Source organism: Dipodomys spectabilis, unplaced genomic scaffold, assembly GCF_019054845.1.
Source record: "Dipodomys spectabilis isolate Male_0828 unplaced genomic scaffold, ASM1905484v1 ptg000495l, whole genome shotgun sequence".
Classification (NCBI taxonomy): Eukaryota; Metazoa; Chordata; class Mammalia; order Rodentia; family Heteromyidae; genus Dipodomys; species Dipodomys spectabilis.
In genome coordinates, this window is record NW_024871172.1 from 498,266 (window position 1) to 519,990 (window position 21,725).

Sequence of the window (21,725 nt, forward strand, 5' to 3'; positions counted from 1 at the left end):
GGTAGAGCGCTAGCCTTGAGCTGAAGAGCTCAGGGACAGTGCCCAGGCCCAGAGTTCAGGCCCCCCAACTGACCCCCCCAAAAAAAGGTTCTAAGTTCAAGCCCCAGACCTGGGGGGGGAGGGGGAGAGGAGAGAAGAGACACAGAAGAAAGTAGAAGTGTGGCAAAAAGCTAAGGGACAGTGACTAGGCTCTGAGTTCAAGTTCCAGTAGCAATACATACACACACACACACACACACACACACGCACGCACGCACGCACGCACGCACGCACGCACGCACGCCCGCAAGTTGATCCAAAGCATTTACCCTCTTACCCTCTTGAGCTAACCTCTGATGAAATAACAAGGGAATAAGCCCTAACCAGGCACCAGTGGCTCACACCTATAATCCTAACCACTCAGGTTGAGATCCGAGGACCACAATTCAAAGCCACCTGGGCAAGAAAGCCCATGAGACTTTTTTTTTTTTTTGGTCAGTCATGGGGCTTGAACTCTGGGCTTTGGCACTGTCCCTCGCTCTTCAGCTCAAGGCAAGCACTCCACTGCTTGAGCCACAGCGCCACTTCTGGTTTTCTAGTGGTTTATTGGAGATAAGAGTCTCACGGACTTTCCTGCCAGGGCTGGCTTTGAATTGTGATCCTCAGATCTCAGCCTCCTGAGTAGCTAGGATTACAGGTGTGAGCTACCAGCGCCCAGCTTCCATGAGACTCTTATATCCAATAAACTACTCAGAAAAATCGAGATGTGGGGTTGGGAAGGTGGCTCAGTGGTACAGTACTTGCATGCCTGAGGCCTTGGGTTCAATTCCTCAGCACCACATAAGCAAAAAGAAAAAAGCCGGAAGTGGCGCTGTGGCTTAAGTGGTAGAGCGCTAGCCTTGAGCTGAAGAGCTGAGGGACAGTGCCCAGGCCCAGAGTTCAGGCACCACAACCGGACCCCCAAAAAAATAAAAAAGAAAGAAAAGAAAAAGCGAGGGGCTGGGAAGGTGGCTCAGTGGTAGAGTGCTTGCCTTGCATGCTCAAGGCCCTGGGTTCGATTCCTCAGCACCACATAAGCAAAAAGAAAAAAGCCGGAAGTGGTGCTGTGGCTCAAGTGGTAGAGCACTAGCCTTGAGCGGAAGAGCTGAGGGACAGTGCCCAGGCCCAGAGTTCAGGCCCCACGACCGGACCAAAAAAAGAAAAAGCGAGATGTGGTGCTATAGCTCAAGTGGTAGAGTGCTGCTAGCCTTGAGCACACAGGCTCAGGGACAAAGTCCAGGTCCTTAGTTCAAGCCCCAGGACAAGGAGGAAGAAGAGGAAGAAGAGGAAGAGGAAGAGGAGGAGGAAGAAGAGGAGGAGGAGGAGGAGGAGGAGGAGGAGGAGGAGGAGGAGGAAGGGGGAGGAGGAAGAAGAGGAAGGGAGAAGAAGGGGGAGGGGTAGGAGGGATAAGAGGGGGGAGGGAAGGAGAGGGGAGGAGGGGAACAGGAGGCGGAAGATAAATCCACTCCAGTGCAGTGGCTCATGCCTGTAATCCTAGCTACTAAGAATGCTTTCCCAGCATGCATGAAGCCCTGGATTCCATTCCTCAGTACTATATAAACAGAAAAAGCCAGAAGCGGTGCTGTGGCTCAAGGGGTAGAGTGCTAGCCTTGAGCAAAAGAAGTTCAGGGACAGTGCCCAGGCCCTGTATTCAAGCCCCACGACTGGCAAAAAAAAAAAAAGAGAGAGAGAGATATCAAAGTCCAATAGGTATGTGAATAAAAAGTCCAACATCAGGGGCTGGGAAGGTGGCTCAGTGGCAGAGCGCTTGCCTCGCATGCATGAGGCCCTGGGTTCCATTCCTCAGCACCACATAAGCAGAAAAAAAAGGCCGGAAGTGGCGCTGTGGCTCAAGTGGTAGAGCGCTAGCCTTGAGCTGAAGAACTGAGGGACAGCGCCCAGGCCCAGAGTTCAGGCCCCACGACCGGGCCCCAAAAAAAAAAAAAGTCCAACATCACTAATCAAGAAAAATAAAAATGCACACTAAAACTACAAGGGAGTCAGGAACTGGGTAGCTCATGCTGTAATCCTAGTTATTCAGGAAGCTAAAATCTAAGGATCAAAGATCCAAGCTACTCCAGGCAGAAAAATCCAAGAGCTTCTCATCTCCTATGAGCTTCTGCCCCCCCACAACACACACAGGTACACACATATAGACACACACACAGGTACACACATATAGACACACACAGGTACACACACACACAGGAAATACCCTGTGAAGCTCAAAGGCCTCTTGTGACCCCCATTCAAGAGTTTGTGCCTTGATGATAGCTATAATGTCAACTAAAGACTTCACCAAAATGATATCTGAAAATGAACATACCATGTAAACATACATTCTGTGTATCTGCAGAGATAAAAGCGACTTGATAATAGGGACCTGGAGTACCCAAAAGAGATTTCCTAGATATATGGAAACTCAAAAAGGTCATCCAGCTAGACATGGTAGTTCACACTTGTAATTCTAACAATTAGAAAAAAAGGGAGGAAGAAAAGTTAGGAAGCAAAGAAGGAAGGAAGGAAGGAAGGAGCTATCACCTAAAAGGAAAGACAACAACTACTGGAGAAAAGGGAACCCTTGCACAAGCTGTCGGTGGGAAGGTAAATTGGTATAGCACTGGAATGCTAGTGGCTCACACCCATAATCAGCCACTCAGGAGGCTGAGATCTGAAGATCATGGTTTGAAGCCAGCAGGGGCAGGAAAGTCTCTGAGACTCTTCAATCAACCACCAAAAAGCCAGAAGTGGAGCTGTGGGTCAAGTGGCAGAGTACTAGCCTTGAACACAAAAGCTCAGGGACAGTGCTCAGGCCAAGTTCAAGCCCCAGGACTGGCACGCACACACAAAAGCTGATTTGCCTAATAATATGCAAAGGCTGTGTACCATTAAGATGTTTTAAGCAACAAAAAGGGAAAATACACAGGAATTCTTAGAAAAGATAGTCAAGAGACATATAGGGTCTGTACCGCTCTTTCCAAAGCAGACAGGGAGTGTGGTGCTGTGGTTTGCTAAGGACTCAACACTAGAGCCACTTACTACACAGCTCCCTGGGCCTGTACTACCATCTGTAAGTGCTAATGATCAGCACCTGAAATAAAGACAGACCCACAACAAGCTCCAAGTGCATCCAATGTGATAAGAACAAGAACTATTCTGTGTGCTGGAAGATGGCACCAGTGGCAGAGTCTGAGAAGTGGTCGGTATGTGTCTGAATGGCCAAGTACTTTTCACAGCACTAGTGCAAGAATGTGCACTTGTGTATGCATATGTATTTTTTTTTTGTCAGACATAGGGCTTGAACTCAGGGCCTGGACATTGTCCCTGAACTTTTTTGCTCAAGGCTAACACTCTACCACTGAGCCACAGCTCCACTTCTAGTTTTCTGGTGGTTAACTGGAGACAAGAATCTTATGGACAGCCGGGCGCTGGTGGCTCACGCCTGTAATCCTAGCTACTCAGGAGGCTGAGATCTAAGGATCACGGTTCAAAGCCAGCCCGGGCAGGAAGGTCCGTGAAACTCTTATCTCCAATAAACCACCAGAATACTGGAATTGGCGCCGTAGCTCAAGTGGTAGAGCGCTTGCTTGAGCTGAAGAGCTGAGGGACAGCACTCAGGCCCAGAGTTCAAGCCCCACAACGGACAAAAAAAAAAAATCTATGGGCTTTCCTTCCCAGGCTGGCTTCAAACTGTGATCCTCCTATCTCAGCTAGGATTACAGGCGTGGTCACCTGTACAGCATGTATATGTATTTAGGGGGCAATAGGAAGTAGGTAATTTTTTTGTCAATGGGGCTTGAACTCTGGGCTCAAGGCAAGCTCTCTACCACTTGAGCCATAGCGCCACTTGCAGGAGTAGGTAAATTTTAAAAGCAAAAATAAAACTAATGGGAGGTTGGTAGAAGGGGTCTTTTTTCCTTAGAAGGTCTTTTTATGTAGCCCAACCTGGCCTCAAATTTCTGCTCTTCTCACTTCAGCCTCTTGAGTGCTAAGATTACATGTATGTGCCTCCATACCCAGCTCATAGTTAACATTACATGAAATGAAGATTAATTCTCTTGGTTGCACATTTAGTAATTCCTGCTAGGCTCTGTTTCAGTTCCACACATACCATAGCCCACAGGGAACAATAAGCCAGCCTGGAGGTTCAAACATACATGGTCTCAAGCTGTCCCACCCCACCCCACCTTGGCATGGGTAGTACTGCACAGAAAAGAGCCAACTTCCAGAACCACCAGCAAGAATCTGGGCTGATGAGCCAGGTTGATGTGGTCAGGCACCACCCACTGAGAACATGATTTCTCAACATAAGCCACGTGGCGCTGTGTCACTGGGCTCCCTCACACTGGAGCTTCATCCCAGAGCAAGATGGCCCCTGGCATCCCAGTGACAAAAGTATGACTCTCCTACTTTTCAGCAGAGGTTCGCAGAGACAGTCCCTGAGCAATGGCCAAAGAGCCATGGGAGCTTTCCCAAGGGAATCAAGTCACATGAGCTGGCACAGGCTGAACACGTCTATGATTCCAAACAACTCAGCTCAGGGAAAGGTCAGAATGTCTGGAGTTGCAGGTCATAAAGAACAATTTTGCTTTTGCCTTTGTGGGAACCCTCAAAAAGAAACAAGCACAGATTCCTGCTTCCCCACATACATGATTATGAGCATGAGCAAGCGCAAGTCCCATAGGTTCTACCTCAGACTCTTGGTCTCTCTTTGTACTGAACAGTCAGTGGCAGTTCATGCAAAGCTGAACAAGCCACGGTGGGGTGGACATAAGCTTAAAGTGAATGAAAGGCTGGGAATGTAGCTAAGTGGTAGAGTGCTCGCCTAGCATACATGAAGCCCTGGGCTCGATTCCGAAGCACTACATAAACAGAAAAAGCCAGAAGTGGCACTGTGGTTCTAGTGGTAGAGCACTCGCATTGAACTGAAGAGCTGAGGGACAGTGCCCAGGCCCTGAGTTCAAGCCCTAGGCCCTGAGTCTAAGCCCCAGGACTGGCATTAAAAAGCAAACAAACAAATAAATAAAACAAAGATAGCTCAGGCTCAGGTTGTTACCCTCTGACTCCAGAGATCCCTGTTCACATTCCTGGGCTGACCCCAGAAATGAAGATGCCCAACTTGCAGGATGCAGAGACTGCACATGTAACCATACCATAATCACATGCACAGGGACCATCCTACAACAGACAAATGGTTTCACAGAGTCTCTAAGCCGGGCACCGGTGGCTCACACCTGTAATCCTAGGTATTCAGGAAGCTGAGATCTGAGGATTGTGGTTCAAAGCCAGCCCGGGCAGGAAAGTCTGTGAAACTCTTATCTGCAGTAAACCACTGGAAAACTGGAAGTGGCGCTGTGGCTCAAGCAGTAGAGCGCTCGCCTTGAGCTGAAGAGCTGAGGGACAGCGCCCAGGCCGAGTTCAAGGCCCACGACCAAGAAAGAAAGAAAGAAAAGAAAAGAAAAAGAAATGTACTCATTACTTATGAAACTGTAACCCCTGGGTATATCACTTTTTTTGTCAGTTGTGGGGCCTGAACTCTGGGCCTGGGCACTGTCCCTCAGCTCTTCAGCTCTAGGCTGCTCTACCACTAGAGCCACAGCACCACTTCCTTTTTTTTCTGCTTATGTGTGCTGAGGAATGGAACCCAGGGGCTCATGCATACAAGGCAAGCACTCTACCACTGAGCTACTTTCCTAGCCCTGTACATCACCTTTATAGTAAAAACAACAAAAGATGTAAAGCAGCAGCCTGGATCAGAAAACATGATCCTGCCGGGCACTGGTGGCTCACGCCTGTAATTCTAGCTACTCAGGAGGCTGAGATCTGAGGATTGTGGTTCAGAGCCAGCCTGGGCAGGAAAGTCCAGGAGACTCTTATCTCCAATAAACCACCAGAAAACCAGAAGTGGTGCTGTGGCTCAAGCAGTAGAGCACTTGTCTTGAACTGAAGAGTTGAGGGACGGAGCCTAGGCCCAAAGTTCAAGCCCCATGACCAAACAAAAAACAAAAAACACTAACACAGAGTCTCCAGCCCTCACCTCTTCCAGAGCCCCAACCTTCTAAGGGTCTCTGTCTAGAAGGTCACAGCCGCCACACCCCAACGCCTGCCAGCCCTAATCCCATCTATCTCTTCCCAGCATTATCATCACTCGGTTATCTGGGCCAGAAACCAGCATCAATGACCTGTTCCTCCAAGTCCCTCCCAGCTCCTCCACTTCTACCATCATCCACTGCCCAAGTGTTCCTGCCTCCCGCACTAGCCTCCAAAGCCCACCTACACTGCAAAAGCTGCTCCGGGTCACATTCCCAGGGCAGCCCTTCTGTCCTGTGCATGACTTCAGGGGTCCCTCCCCAACCCGAGCGGGCAAAGTGATCCTGAAGTGTGCAGAATGGAGCCCTGGGAGCAGCCCTGCAGCCGCAGCTAGCCAGAAGGCCGGCCCAGAGGCGGCTCGGTTCAGCACAGCCCGCAGCACCCGGCCCCAGCCTCGGGCCTGCGCTAGCATCACCAAGGGCGTCCCCGGCTCTCAGGATAACTTCGCCCAGGATCGATCTTTCACTGAGCACAGCGGCCTGGCTTTCCAACTTCCAGGGTCTGGCTGACCTTCTCGCAGACAGGAGCCCGTGGACCCCGCAAACGGGCGCGAGGAAGCGGCCTGGGGACGACCAGGCCTCCGGGACCCCGCACCCCAGAGCGGGGGTGGGGCGCGGGCCCAGCGGGCTCCGGGGGGCCGGGCCACGCACACGGGCGGGACGGGGTCGCCAGCTCCCAGGTCTCCCTTCCGGGTGTGGCGCGGCCCGTTCCGCCCCGAAGCTCTGGGCGCACCGGAGCCAAGGGAAGGGCGGGCCCCGGCCAACACTCCCGGGACCTCCGGGAGCTGGCCCGCTGACCTTGGAGAAGCGCCCCGGACTCGACCTCCCGTGCAGCTCGGCAAGAGCAGCAGTTCCCGGGCTCTCCGGCCGAGCCTTCCCGAGGGCGCGTCCCCGGAACCGGCGAAAGCGCGTCCCCCGCCGCCGTTTACCTGAGGGGCCGCCGCCACCGCGGCCCGGGCGCCGCCCTCCCGGACCGGAGTGGGCGGGCCTCTCCCAGCGCTCTGGCCAACCGCGACGTGGCGCGCGGCAACCTGCTCCCGCCCTCGCGCGATCTCTGCTCTCATTGGCCGAAGTCACATCCCTCACGCTAGCCGCCCCCCCGAGCCCCGCCCCCAGGCGTGACGTCGCTCCTCCGGGCCGTCTCGTGACTGGCATACCTGACTGTTGCGGCCGCCGCGCCGCCGAGGGGCGCCGTCCGCGCGGGCGCCGTCCCACGCCGCGTTCGCGCCCGGCGCGGGTCCCGTCCCACCTGGGCTCTCCCCGGGAGTTCGGGGCCTGTGCTTGTTCCCCGCGCCCCGAAGGGGGCAGGCTGGGCGCGTCGTGGCGCTCAAACGCGCGCGAGACGATAGGTCCGCGCGCACGCGTGCCCGAGCTGTACGCCGGGGGCGACGTGGTCACGTTCCCAGGCGAACCCCGGGACCCCCGGGACCCCACAACTCCCATCACCCCAGGACCCCCATCGCCCCCGGCACCCCACAACTCCCATCACCCCAGGACCCCCATCACCCCACAACTCCCATCACCCCAGGACCCCCGGCACCCCAGGATCCCCATCACCCCAGGACCCCCGGCACCCCAGGATCCCCATCACCCCAGGACCCCCGGCACCCCAGGATCCCCATCACCCCAGGACCCCCGGCACCCCAGGATCCCCATCACCCCAGGACCCCCGGCACCCCAGGATCCCCATCACCCCAGGACCCCCGGCACCCCAGGATACCCATCACCCCAGGACCCCCGGCACCCCAGGATCCCCATCACCCCAGGACCCCCGGCACCCCAGGATCCCCATCACCCCAGGACCCCCATCATCCCAGGACCCCCGGCACCCCAGGATCCCCGGCACCCCAGGACCCCCGGCACCCCAGGATCCCCATCACCCCAGGACCCCCGGCACCCCAGGACCCCCGGCACCACAGGAACCCAGGCACCCCGGGACCCCCGGCACCCCAGGAACCCCGGCACCCCGGGACCCCCATCATCCCACAACTCCCATCACCCCAGGACCCCCCATCACCCCACAACTCCCATCACCCCAGGACCCCCATCACCCCAGGCACCCCAGAACTCCCATCACCCCAGGATCCCCATCACCCCAGGACCCCCGGCACCCCAGGATCCCCATCACCCCAGGACCCCCATCATCCCAGGACCCCCATCATCCCAGGACCCCCGGCACCCCAGGATCCCCGGCACCCCAGGAACCCTTGGACCCCCGGCACCCCAGGAACCCCGGCACCCCGGGACCCCCATCACCCCACAACTCCCATCACCCCAGGACCCCCATCACCCCAGGCACCCCAGAACTCCCATCACCCCAGGATCCCCATCACTCCAGGACCCCAGGCATCCCAAGATCCCCAGGACTCCAGGAACCCCAGCACCCAAGACCCCCATCACCCCAGGATCCCTGGGACTCCAGAACCCCCATCACCCTCAGGATCCCCGGGACCCCAGGACCCCCATCACCCTCAGGATCCCCATCACCTCAGGACCCCTGTCACCCCAGGATCCCCGGGACCCCAGGATCCCTGGGACCCCAGGACCCCCGTCACCCCCAGGTGAACACTGGGTACCCCAGGACCCCCAGCACCCCAGGACCACCAGGACCCCCAGCACCCCCAGGATCCCCATCACCCCCAGGCTAGCGCAGGACACCTCAGAATCCCTGCATTAGGACCCTTCATTAATAGGCCGGAGAGTTAGGGGTGATGGGGCCCCTCTGCTTGGGCCCTTAGGTGGAGGACACAGGCACCTCTAAATAAACGAGTAAGGAGGCAACACACACACAGGTGCAGCGAAGGCGTGGCAGCTGCAGGAGCCCCTGAAGGTGGAAAAGTAATGGGAGCTAGAGGAAGAGAACAGGGGAAACTGGGTGCCCCCAGAGACCAAGGTCACCTGAGTGTGTTCAGAAGGAAAAAAAAAAAGTAGTGGGCTGGGAAGGGGGCTCAGTGGTAGAGCGCTTGCCTAGCACGCATGAGGCCCTGGGTCCATTCCTCAGCACCACATACACAGAAAAGCCAGAAGTGGCGCTGTGGCTCAAGTGGTAGAGTACCAGCCTTGAGCACACAGAGGCTCAGGAACAGTGCCCAGGCCCTGAGTTCAAGCCCCAGGACTGGCACGTGTGTGTGTGTGTGTGTGTGTGTGTGTGTGTGTGTGTGTGTGTGTGTGTGTGTGTGTGGCATTTTGGAAAGAAGTGAAAGAGTCATTTGTACAAAAAGGAAATGGCCACCAGCCCTGTGCTCAGGCCTAACATTGTCTCACATGTGGAAATCCGGCTGCTGTGGCAATAAACTAAGAGTTTGAGCAGGTAGTGCGGTCTTTGCAAACAAGGAACTTCTTTTTCTACTTGGAGAGGGACTTGAGACTGTTTCTCTTGTGGGGATGGAGCCCAAGAGAGAGCAGAACAGAAAACATATGCCAGAGAGTGGGGTGCTCTGCAGAAAGGGCCTGGCCAGGGTAGCAATCTGGAAAAACTAACCAGGGTAGCTTCCCTTTACAGCTTACTGCCCTGGCTAATGTCCTGCAGGGACACCCTATGGCCAAAGCCTAACATTGCTTCTGCTCCTCCCCAGCCACAGTGGTCATCCTCAAGCACACAGCTGCAGCATTTACCACTTCATTTTTTACTTTTACTATAGTATTAAGCATGTAACAGCTTCTCAGGAGGCTAAGATCTGAGGAATATGGATCCAAGCCAGGCCAGGCAGAAAAGTACAAGACTTGTCAGGTGCCTGTGGCTCATGCCTGTAATCATACTTACTCTGGAGTCTGAGATCTGAGGATCACAGTTCAAAAGCCATCCTGGGCAGGAATGAGACTCTTATCTCCAAATAGCTACCAGAGAACTGGAAGTGGCATTGTGGCTCAAGTGGTAGAACGGTTGCCTTGAGCTGAAGAGCTGAGGGACAGCACCCAGGCCCAGAGTTCAAGCCCCACAACCAACAACTAAGAAGGAGGAGGAGGAGGAGGAAGAGGAAGAAGAAGAAAGAAGAAGAAGAAGAAGAGGAAGAAGAACACACACACACACACACACACACACACACACACGCGCGCGCGCGCGTTGGTGTTCACACATGGTAGTCAGTGAAGCTCCCTGGAGTTGGTTGGTTAGTAATGGTGCTAAGAGGGAAGGGTGGACAGAGCTGGTCCATTCTGGACCCTGCCTGTCATCAGTCAGCTGCAGCCCCTTCAGCTTCTAGTTGGGTTCAGCACAGCTGGGGGCAGCGAGTAGAGCGCAGAGCACACTGGAAGGCATGGGCTCCCTGACGACAGGGGCAGCCCAGTGACACCGTCATCCCTGGTCAGGGCCACATGGCTCCCTTTGGCTCCTTTGCTGTTTAGGTGACAATCCTTGTGCCACTCACCCTCCGCCACCTTCACCCAACTTCTGCCATCCTAGTTCTAACGCCTATGTTACTGACCCACATTAAATCCCTAGAGCAGTCTTCCTTTTCCAACCCCCCAAGTTAGGGTTATATAAAATATAGGCTTAGTCAGGCGCCGGTGGTTCACACCTGTCATCCTAGCTACTCAGGAGGCTGAGATCTGAGGATGGAGGTGCAAAGCCAGCCCAGGCAGGAAAGTCCCTGAGACTCTTTTTTTTTTTTTTTTTTTGCCGGTCTTGGGGCTTGAACTCTGGGCCTGGGCGCTGTCCCAGCACTCTTCAGCTCAAGGCGAGCACTCTACTGGTTGAGCCACAGTGCCACTTCCAGTTTTCTAGTGGTTTATTGGAGGTAAGAGTCTCACGGATTTTCCTGCCCAGGCTGGCTTTGAACCACGATCCTCAGATCTCAACCTCCTGAGTAACTAGGATGAGCCACCGGCACCCAGTCTGTCCACAAGACTTTTTTTTTTTTTTGGGTCCGATCGTGGGGCCTGAACTCTGGGCCTGGGCGCTGTCCCTCAGCTCTTCAGCTCAAGGCTAGCACTCTACCACTTGAGCCACAGCACCACTTCCGGATTTTTCTTTATGCTTATGTGGTGCTGAGGAATCGAACCCAGGGCCTCATGCATGCAAGGCAAGTGCTCTACCACTGAGCCACCTTCCCAGCCCCTCCATGAGACTCTTATCTCCAATAAACCACTAGAAAACCGGAAGTGGTGCTGTGGGTCAAGCAGTAGAGTGCTCGCTTGAGCTGAAGAGTGCAGGGACAGTGCCCAGGCCCAGAGTTCAAGCCCCATGACCGACCAAAATAAATCAATAAATAAAATATAGGCTAGGGTGCTTATATTTTCTATATTCCAGGCATTTGTCCAGCCAGACAAGGGCTGTGCCTGAATGAATGGATACCAGTCATAAGTGGTGCTTTTTATTTTTATTTTCTTTTCATGCCAGTACTGGGGCTTGAACTCAGGGCTTCACATTCTTGCTTGGCTTTTATGTCAAGGCTGGCATCCTGCTACCTGAGCCACACCTCCTCTTTTGGTGGCTTATTAGAGGTAAGGATCTCTTGGATTTATCTGCCTGTGCTAGCTTTGAAATGTGAATGTCAGATCTCATTCAGCCTCCTGAGTAGCTATGATTACAGGCATGAGTCACTGATGCCCAGCTCCGTTATTTTATTTTATTTTTTTTGCCAGTTCTGGAGCCTGCACTCTGGGCCTGGGCGCTGTCCCTCAGCTCTTCAACTCAAGACTAGTGCTCTACCACTTGAGCCACAGCACCATTTCTGGCTTTTTCTGCTTATGTGGTGCTGAGGAATCAAACCCAGGGCCTCATGCATGCAAGGCGAACACTCTACTACTGAGCCATCTTCCCAGCCCCTATTTTTTTTTGCAAGTCCTGGGCCTTGAACTCTTGGCCTGGGCTCTGTCCCTGAGCCTGTCTGTGCTCAAAGTTAGCACTCTACCTCTTGAGCCACAGTGCCACTTCCAGTTTTTTCTGCCTATGTGGCGCTGAGGAATCAAACCCAGGGCCTCATGCAAGGCAAGCTCCTTACCACTGAGCCACCTTCCCAGCCTTCCTTTTTTTTTTTTTTTGTCAGTCATGGGGCATGAACTCTGGGCTTGAGCCCTGTCCCTCAACTATTCAGCTCAAGGCTAGTGCTCTACCACTTGAGCCACTGTGCCACTTCCAGCTTTCTGAGTGGTTAATTGGAGATAAGAGTCTCACGGACTTTGCTGCCTGGGCTGGCTTTGAACCGCAATTCTCAGATCTCAGTCTCCTGAATAGCTAGGTTTACAGGTGTGAGCCATTGGTGCCCAGCCTTCCTGTGATTTTGTTAAAGCTCATGGTTCTACCAAGTTAGGCACAGGCAGCTCATGCCTGTAATTCTAGCTACCCACAAAGCTGAGATCTGAGGATTGTGGTTCAGAGTCAGCCTGGGCAGGAAAACCTGTGAGAGGCTCATCGCCAATTAAATACCAAAAGGCCATAAGTGAATGTGGCTCAAGTAAGAGTGCTAGCCTTGCGCACAAAAGCTTAGGGACAGACCACGCACAGGTGCTCACCTCTGTTATCCTAGCTACTCAGGAGGCTGCGATCTGGGGATCACTGTTCAGAGCCAATCTGGGCAGGAAAGTCTCCAATTTTACCACCAGAAAACCAGAAGTGGCATGGTGGCTCAAAATGGTAGAACACGAGCTTTGAGTGAAAAAGCTCAAGGACAGTGCCCAGGCTCTAAGTTCAAGCCGCATGACCAAAAAAAAAAAAAAGCTTAGGGACAGCACTTAGGCCCGAGTTCAAGTCCCAGGACTTGGGCAAAAAGAAGTTCATGGTCCAACAAGGATATATAAATATATATATATGGTATGTATATATCTATATAAACATATATATGTATGTATTTACACACACACACACACACACACGAATGACTGTCCGAGTAGCCCAGGCAAGCCTGTTCCAACCTTCACTTCATAGATGTGCCCTCACACCCACCACAGAACACAGTCCAGGAGGTGCAAATTCTAATACTCACTAGACCTGTATCATGTAGCAGCCTGGCCACTTGTGAAAGAGATGACTACTCACTGGCCTGGCTGCTATTGGGGCTCCTGTGACTTTCCAGAAGAAAGACCCGCATGTGCATTGATTGATTGTGTTCAGATTTGCAATCTTGAGTGTGAGCTGCATCTTGTGGGACAGGCACTCGGGTATGCTCTGTGACTGGGACAGGACGGGGCAGCTGTAACTGCTTAGAATGCCTGGCACATGGCAAGGACTCCGGCTGCTGCACCGAGTCTGTGGAGACAGAGCTCCTTGAGCTGGTTGGTCTGAAGCCCATGCCTGGAATTACTGCTGGCCCTGGGGACGTTGACGGAGCCTGCAGAGCCAGTGTAAAAGCTGAGGCTCTAGTGGCCAGGAGGGAGGTTACTGGATTTGTCCCTCTCTGGCTCAGCCGGCTCTGACCTTGGCACCCCTTCAGAGGATGAGGGGCACAGCTGAAGTGGCAGATGACACATTTTGTTCCTGTTCCATTCCTTGTGTTCTTAGAAGGCTGACCTACTACTTTTACCCCTATTTGTCCCTTCCCCTCAAGTTTCTTTCTTTCTTTTTCTTTTTTTTTTGCCAGTCCTGCAGTTTGAACCCAGGGCCTTGATGCTGTCCCTGAGCTTCTTTTGCTCAAGGCTAACACCCTACCACTTGAGCCACAGTACCATTTCTGGCTATGTCTGTGTATGAGGTGCTGAGGAATCGAACCCAGGGCTTCATGCATGCTAGGCAAGCACTCTACCACTGAGCCACATCTCCAACCCCTCCCTCAGGTTTCTTTTTTTTTTTTTTTTGTCTTTTCTTTTGGGTCCGGTTGTGGGGCCTGAACTCTGGGCCTGGGCGCTGTCCCTCAGCTCTTCAGCTCAAGGCTAGCACTCTACCACTTGAGCCACAGCGCCACTTCCGGCTTTTTTCTTCTTGCTTATATGGTGCTGAGGAATCGAACCCAGGGCCTCAGGCATGCAAGGCAAGCGCTCTACCACTGAGCCACCTTCCCAGCCCTCCCTCAGGTTTCTTTAAAGCCCTTTGTGGCCAGCCAAATGCAGGATGGCACATGACAGCGTGTTCTGACTTCAGCCCTTGAATTGGGTTCCATGTCACAGAGAAGACCACCACGCAAGACAGGGCCGATCCAAGCCAGAGCCCATAGAGGCAGAAGGTCTTGAGAAGATATCTACTTTTTTTTTTTTTTTTTAAATTTTATTTTATTGTAAAGCTACTATACAGAGGGTTACAGTTACATGAGTGAGGTAATGAGTACACTTCCTCTTGAACATTGTTACCCCCTCCATTGTTTTCCCCCTACCATCCCCTCCCTCCCTCCCTTCCCCGAGGTTCTTTTTTTTTTGATTGTGATTAAATGATTACATAATTTCAAAGTCACAAGTTCATTCTAACTTCCCTGGAGCAAATAGATACCTACTTTTTTAAAAAATAATTTTTAATTGCGATTCCATAAATTTCACAATATTGAAGGATAGTGGTACTTAAAGTCACAAACACATTTTAACTTCCAGAAGGTAAATTGCCATTATCTTGGTCTATAAAGTTTATGAATTCTATAAGCGCCCACCTTTTTTGAGGGCACAATGCAGGTGGCTGCTCTAGAACCTTCCGTTCTAGAACTTGTCCCAGTTCCCAAGAGCCTGCTCTCCCTGCTTAGTCCGCAGCCTTCCTAGCCTCCCACCGAAGCTTCCTAGCCCACGTTCTCAGCCTCACGCCCAGCAAGTCTTCAGAAACGTGGCTGCTGCCCCAAGTGGGGGTGCAGTCCGCCCGGCCCCCTGCTGCCCTAGCCCCTGCCCTCTGACACAGTCGAGCCTCGCGCTGCCCACACCCCGAACTGAGACTGACAGTAGACTGGACCGCCAAGCCCTCTTCCGTGGCTCCCTGCCCTCCATGAAGGGCAGTGGTAGGCGCAAGTTGGAGCAGAGAACCTTCATGGACCAGGTTCGAGAGTGCATGAGCAATGGCTACCTGCTCTCCTCCAAGAAGATTGGCTCTGGGGCCTTCTCCAAAGTATACCTGGCCTATGCTACCCATGAGCGCATGAAGCACAACCCTAAGCTGTCCTCTGACTTGCGGGGCAAGCACCACACTATGGTGAGGCCAGCCCGCCTTCCCCCCCCACCCCAAGGGACTCCCTGGGGTGCCCCAGGGTTGCTCCAGCAGCACCAGCCTCCTCCATAGAGCCCCAGGCTCCAGCAGGCTGACCACTTCCTGTCCCCAAACCCCTGGAACATAGTACCCAGAACACAAGGGGTAGGGAAGGCCAGCACTGCCCTCTGGAGGACACAGTTTTGTTTTTTGTTTTTTTTTTTCCCCTCCTTTGGTCGTGGGGCTTGAACTCTGTGCCTGGGCACTCTCCCTGCGCTCTTCAGTTCAAGGCTAGCTCACTGCCACTTGAGCCACAGTGCCACTGCCGGTCTTCTGATGGTTAATTGGAGATAAGAGTCTCATGTATTTTCCTGCCCCGGGCTGGCTTTGAACCACAATCCTCAGATCTCAGCCTCCTGAGCAGCTAGGATGACAGGTGTGAGCCGCTAGCACCCGGCTAGGACAAAACTTTTGAGCAATGTGTACAAAGGACGGGGCCTGCCACGCCCCATCACCAAACATGGTGGCCTGCACAGGGTCTGCCCTGCACTTCCCACAGGTGGCTATCAAGATTGTCTCCCTGACTGAGGCTCCAGTGGAGTTCTCTCAGAAGTTCTTACCCCGTGAGATCTCATCACTCAATGCCACCTACAAGCACGTGAACGTGGTGGGCCTTGCTGTACCTCGTCCCACCCTCCCCAGGCCCCAGGCCCGTCCTGGCCCCGCCCACTGCCCACCTTAGGCCTCTTGCCCTACTCCTCTCCTAGAACCTCCCTTTGACCTTTGGACTCAGGGCCAGTCTCATCCTCAAGCCAGAATCCAGCACACTTGCCAGTCTTGCCAGCCCGTTGGCCGGCCCCTCCTCAGGGTGGTGATGGTGGGTGTACCTGCTAGGTGCAGCTGTATGAGACCTTTCGGAACAGCCAGCGCTCCTACTTGGTCCTGGAGCTGGCAGCCCGAGGCGACCTGCTGGAACACATCAACACCGTCTCCAACCACCGGTGCTGCCCGGGGCTGGAGGAGGAGGAGGCCCGAAGGCTGTTTTGGCAACTGGTCAGCGCCGTGGCCCACTGCCACAAAGTCGGCATTGTGCACCGGTGAGGGTGTCACCTGCCCTGCCCACCTGCCTGTCCTGCCCACCCGCCCCCCTGCCCATTCCAGCCCAGGCCCATCTCCTCTCCCCTTTCCCCACAGGGACCTGAAGTGTGAGAACATCCTGCTGGATGACCAGGGCTTCCTAAAGCTGACTGGTGAGCCTGTGAGCTCGGCCTCTTCCCCCAGTCCCCAACACTCTTAGCCCCAGGCTCCAATTGTCCCAGAAAGGCCCCTCCCCTCAGCTCTGATCTAGGTCTAACCCTGAAGGCTCCCAGAGGCCTGTAGCCTACCCTCCATCCAGCCCAGACCCTTGGGTCCAACCTCACACGCCTTCTGCCCCTTCACATCCCTCCCAGCCATCCCTGAAGGCCAACACCGTCCTGAGCCCCTTCTCCCTCACCCTGTCCACATGCTGCCCTGCTTGCTGCCCGATGCAGACTTTGGCTTCGCCAACTGCACGGGGCCCAAGAATTCGCTGCTGAGTACCTTCTGTGGCTCTGTGGCCTACACGGCCCCTGAAATCCTCATGAGCAAGAAGTACAAGGGGGAGCAGGCTGACCTGTGGAGTCTGTGAGTGCCTCCAGGAGCATCCCTGAAGCCACGGGAGGGCTGGGGAGGGGTGGCACCCTGAGGACCCCATGTCCCCAGAGGCATCATCCTCCACGCCATGGTGTCCGGGAAGCTGCCCTTCAAAGAGCGCCAGCCCCACCGCATGCTGCACCTGATGCGCCGTGGCCCCATCTTCCAGCGGGGCCTGTCCCCTGGTGAGTACCCCCCACATCCCTCCCAAGCCCTCTCTGGACAGCAGCCAGACCAAGGCTGCAGGAAGAGCCACTCCAAGGTGGAGAGACTGATCTGTCTAGGATGGAAGCGTTCAGCAGGCACACTGCACTGCAAGATGGAGAAAACTGGTCTGGGTGAGGGAGGGACTGACTCACTCAACACCGAGAAGGGCAATCACCTCGTGCGCTAGCCTAGGGCATGCTGCTTCTCCACGTGATACACAGATCATCTCCAGACTTTGTCAGTATTGTTGGTAGTGGTGGGTGTGGCAGGGGCAGCTGGTGGGGGAGCAGCCACAGCCACAGGCCCTTCCCACAGAATGCCGGGACCTGATTCGGGGGCTGCTTCAGCTGCGCCCCTGTGCACGCCTGGACCTGCAGCAGGTGGCGGCTCACCGCTGGATGCTGTCTGGAGGGCATGCACTCTTCTGTGTACTCCACGAGACACCAGGTGCAGCATGGCCCAGGGGTGTGCGGGGGGTAGGCAGGAGGGTTCTGTGCTCCCTGACCCCTACTGTGCTATGACGCAGGTCAACAGACTAGTTCCCAGCATCCAGTGTCGCAGGACAAGCCAAAGCTAGAGCCAGACTTGCTGTACCCAAAGCAGCAGAGAGCGTGGCACCCCCAGCAACAGGATGCCCCCAAGGGGACCACCTCAGAACCGGCTCTCTGGAAGCCTGTCCCAGACGAGGAGGAAGCTCTTCTGGAAAGATGCTCCGGAGCACCATGGCAGGCAGCTCACTAAGGAGGGATACCAGGCAGCTGCTTATCTCTGAACTCCATGTTTGCTATCAAGCACATGCCTGGGCACACAACTTGGTCAGCTGGGGGTGGGTGGGTGAGGCAGATAAAACATTTATTCTGTGGAACTAATGATGCTGCTATCTGAGCAAAAAGGCCCATGGGTTGGGTGCCAATGGCTCATGCCTGTAATCCTAGCTACCCAGGAGGCTGAGATTTAATTGTGGTTTGAAAGCAGCCTGAGCAGTTAAGTATGTGAGACACGCAAAAAGCTGGAAGTAAAGCTGTGGCTCAAGTGGCAGAGCACCAATCTTGAGTGACAAAGCTAAGGGACAGTGTCCAGATCCTGGGTTTAATCCCCAACACGCGCACACAGAGCAGATGACCTCCAGAGCCTCCTAGACTGAGGCTCTGCTACCACATCTTGGGGCTGCAGGTCGAAAGAGGAAGGGGGACCAGTCACAGTATCTGCTACCACAACCAGAGCTTTAATTGGTAAGGGGGAACACATGGTGGAGAGGCCCCTGGCTTCAGGGTGTCCTAGGAGGCTAGCTAGGCTTCTGCAGTCAGGTCCCAGAACTGGCTGGGGAGGAGAGGCCCAGCAGGGAAAAACAATGCGTAAGAATTGCTAGAATTGGGGGCTGTGAACACACAGTTCAAGCCATGAGGAAAGAGCATAAAGCTCCTGGGCCCACTTCCAAGGGAGCAGCTGCTGCTCAGATAGAAAGGCTGCTGGTACTCAGGGGCATTCTGCAGGGTACTGGGGGCATTCTGCAGAGGAAGCTGCAGGGTACTCGGGGGCATTCTGCAGGGTACTCGGAGGCTTTCTGCAGGGGAGGCAGATGTTGCTGGTACTCGGGGGCATTCTGCAGAGGAGGCTGCAGGGTACTCGGGGGCATTCTGCAGGGTACTCGGAGGCTTTCTGCAGGGGAGGCAGATGTTGCTGGTACTCGGGGGCATTCTGCAGAGGAGGCTGCAGGGTACTCGGGGGCATTCTGCAGGGGAGACAGAGCACTCTAGGAGGAGGGTGTGATGTCTTGCAAAGCAGCTAAGGCCAAGGAAGATGAACAGGATGCAGAGAGGACTGGGGGAACCAACAAGGGCCCTGGGGTACAGGTTAGACAAGGAAATAGAAGACAGAAGAGAAGCAGGACCCAGCAAGTGATGCAAAGATAGAATTCCAGGAAGATCCCAAGATTCAAGTATGATCGGCCCCGAGACTAGGTCTGGAGCAGGATGAAGGGACATGGGGCTGATGGCGGAAGCATGTGTACACCCACAGCCTGAACTGTACCCGTGCCCCGTGGCACCCTCGGAAGAGGGAGCTCCACTCCAGCTACTGGAGCGTGCAGTGTTTCCTGTCTGGGCCTCCACTGGGCCTGGAAGCAGATTCTTTGTGGCTCTACTAGCCATCATCTGCCTCATTTACAGCCCAGGCCTGGTCATCTTTGCTCCACAGGGTAACTCTGAGCAACTTTCCCTCTCTTTGGTAGCAAAGGGGCAACATGCTGTCAAGCCTCCAGTGTTCCCTGGACATTTACCCCAGAACCCTGGCATGGACTGGATACAAGCATAGCTCTGGGGTTGGGAAGGTGGCTCAGTGGTAGAGTGCTTGCCTTGCATGCATGAAGCCCTGGGTTTGATTCCTCAGTACCACATACACAGAAAAAGCTGGAAGTGGAGCTATGGCTCAAGTGGTAGAGTGCTAGTCTTGAGCAAAAGCAGTTCAGGGACAGCACCCAGGCCCTGAGTTTAAGTCCCAGAACCAACACACACACACACACACACACACACATATTCACACAATTCAAGAGACTTTTATCTCCAATTAACAAAAAATGAGCTGTGGCTCATTGGTAGAGTGCAAGCCTTGAGCTCAGGGACAGTGCCCAGGCTCTGAGTTCAAGCCTCAGGACTGGCCAAAAAAATAAAAAAAGATTAAAAAATATAGCTCTGCTTCTCAGGAGGAAACAGCCTCCAAACAAGAACAAAGGAGCTTGCAAGAAGCAAGAGGAAGGCGGGCCTAGAGCTGGTGTTTGGGGGCAGGGGCCTCAGGTGGGCAGGACCCCCTCGGCATGCGGCTCCGGTCGAGGTCTTTCTGCTCCTGCTCCAGCTGGTCCAGCTGCTGAAGCCGTCGCTCCACATCCTCGGGCACCTGTACCTCCAGCAGGTTTTCCATGCCGCTCTCTGGCTCATCCCCAATGAGCACCTGCCAGCAGATGAGGCTGATGAGCAGCCAGCTGAAAGCACAACTTCTCCAGCCTCCCCAACTCCGAACCCACCTGGATGAGCTTTTCGCAGGCCACCTGGACATCAGGCTCAGGTTCCCAACTGTGTAGTTCTCGAAGGATCAAGTAGGCTCCCTGGTCCCGCACCTGCCGCCTACCAGGGGCAGTGGCTGTCAGCTGGGGAGATGGGAGCGGTTGCTCAGCTGTCGGTGTGTGCAGTACGTGCGGCATGGGGTGCAGTTAGCATAAAGGACCACTGCTCACCAGCATGATGGCTTCAATGAGCATCTTCCGGATGTCCGCATCAGGCTCACGCTGCTTGTCTGGGGGCAGGTACTGCAGGTCAACAGGCAGCCCTAAGGGGGAGTGTAGGAGCTGAGGGGAGTTCCCCGGTGCACAGCAACTCCTTCCTAGAAGACTCCCGTTGGACACTTCCTTTCCCTCTCCCCCCAGCTGTTTCCCCTGCTGCCCGCCAGTCCTGAAGATCCATCTATCCACTCACTGTCCATTTCTTCCTCCGAGAAATCCTCAGGCCCAGCCAACGGAAGTAACAAGAAGGGGAGAATGTCGACCTCAGGCCCAAGCAACCACTCGTGATGTCCTGACGACGTGGATATTAAAAGAAAAAGAAAGAAAAGGGTCGATCCATAGCGGCTCGGGGCCCAGCCCCACCCCAGCCCCCGCGCCCTCCACTCACGGTGCTCGAAGCAGCAATTCCGCAGCGTCCCCACCACCCCGCCCCTGCGCACCGAGGAGTCCGAGTACTGCGTGAGGGGCAGCAGCCGCTGGACCACACACCTGTCGGGAGGGGCCACGCATTGCCATCCCGCTCGGGCCCGCCGCCGCCCGCGCGGGAGCCGGGGCCTCACCTGCCGGGGTCCAGGAGGAAGGCGCGCGCTCCGGGCTGCTGGCTGAGGTTGGAGAGCAGCGGGCCCAGGTAGTGCAGGGGCGCGCGCGCGTTGTAGCCGGGCGTGCACAGCGCGCGCACCAGCCGCTCCAGGCCCGGCGGCCCCGGCTCGGCGGCCGCCAGCGCCGCCATCAGCGCGGCGCACGGCGCGGGCTCGCGGCTCAGGTTGGCCAGGGCAGCGGCCGCCTCCTCCGCCCAGGGCCACTGCGGGTCCAAGGCGCGGCCGAGCAGGAGCGCGGGCAGGCCGGGCTCGGCCGCCAGCAGCGGCCCGTGCAGGCCGGCGTCCGCGGCCAGGTTCACCAGCGCGCAGGTGGCGTCGCGGGCCGGGGCCGGGGCCGGGGCCGCGGCCAGCGCCGCCAGCGCCCGCAGCAGCTCCGCGTGCGCCGCCAGCAGCCCGCGGCCCGGCCCCGCGCCGCTCAGCGCCAGCACCTGCCGCGCCGCCGCCGCCTGGAGGTCGGCCCGCGCGCCCGGCGCCAGGAAGGGCAGCAGCCCCGCGGCCTCCGCCTCCGGCCCTCCCGGCGCGCACCCGCCCGACACACCCGCGTCCGCCTCGGCCTCCCGCATGCTTCCCGGCACCGCCGCCGCCGCCGCCCGCCCAGGGCCTCGGCCTCGCCCACCCGAGCCACGGAAGCCGCGGCGGCCAATCCGAAGCTCGGGAGCAGGCGGAGGGGGCGGGCGCTAGCCCCGGGGGCGGGGCTAGCCGCGGCGGCCTTCCGGCTGTCCGCCGTCGGCCGGAAGGAGCCTGCGGGTCGGCGTGGGAGCCGCGCGGCCCGCCCTGCGCCCGCTGGCCGCGTCCCGCCCTGGCTCGGGCCGCGGGCCTCAGTCACGAGCGAC

General features: G+C 55.8%; 4 protein-coding genes across 6 annotated transcripts in view; 2 read left to right on the forward strand and 2 right to left on the reverse strand.

The window, feature by feature from the left end:
- Positions 1-7,079, reverse strand: part of Mroh1 (maestro heat like repeat family member 1) — a 72,324-nt gene extending 65,245 nt beyond the window's left edge. For 2 of the 3 annotated variants that reach the window (XM_042669358.1, XM_042669356.1), the window contains exon 1: positions 6,906-7,010. The gene's annotated coding sequence lies outside the window, so the exon portion shown is untranslated. Of the gene's footprint in view, positions 1-6,905; positions 7,011-7,036 lie in introns of those variants that run through there. The other variant, XM_042669357.1, reaches the window with a different exon arrangement.
- LOC122098880 (basic proline-rich protein-like) lies at positions 4,387-8,784 on the forward strand. The gene is made up of 2 exons (XM_042669382.1): positions 4,387-4,413; positions 6,607-8,784. The coding sequence occupies exons 1-2, from the start codon at positions 4,387-4,389 to the stop codon at positions 8,782-8,784; spliced, it is 2,205 nt and encodes a 734-aa protein (XP_042525316.1).
- A 6,156-nt stretch (positions 8,785-14,940) lies between these two features.
- Positions 14,941-17,760, forward strand: LOC122098881 (testis-specific serine/threonine-protein kinase 5-like). The gene is made up of 8 exons (XM_042669383.1): positions 14,941-15,144; positions 15,698-15,805; positions 16,033-16,235; positions 16,333-16,388; positions 16,671-16,803; positions 16,882-16,997; positions 17,335-17,484; positions 17,546-17,760. The coding sequence occupies exons 1-8, from the start codon at positions 14,941-14,943 to the stop codon at positions 17,758-17,760; spliced, it is 1,185 nt and encodes a 394-aa protein (XP_042525317.1).
- A 1,871-nt stretch (positions 17,761-19,631) lies between these two features.
- Hgh1 (HGH1 homolog) lies at positions 19,632-21,491 on the reverse strand. The gene is made up of 6 exons (XM_042669427.1): positions 20,854-21,491; positions 20,682-20,782; positions 20,487-20,585; positions 20,249-20,340; positions 20,039-20,161; positions 19,632-19,965 (listed from the first exon to the last, which is right to left on the reverse strand). Exons 1-6 carry the CDS (start codon positions 21,453-21,455, stop codon positions 19,780-19,782), a joined length of 1,203 nt encoding a protein of 400 aa, XP_042525361.1. The 5' UTR covers positions 21,456-21,491; the 3' UTR covers positions 19,632-19,779.
- Positions 21,492-21,725: the final 234 nt, after the last annotated feature.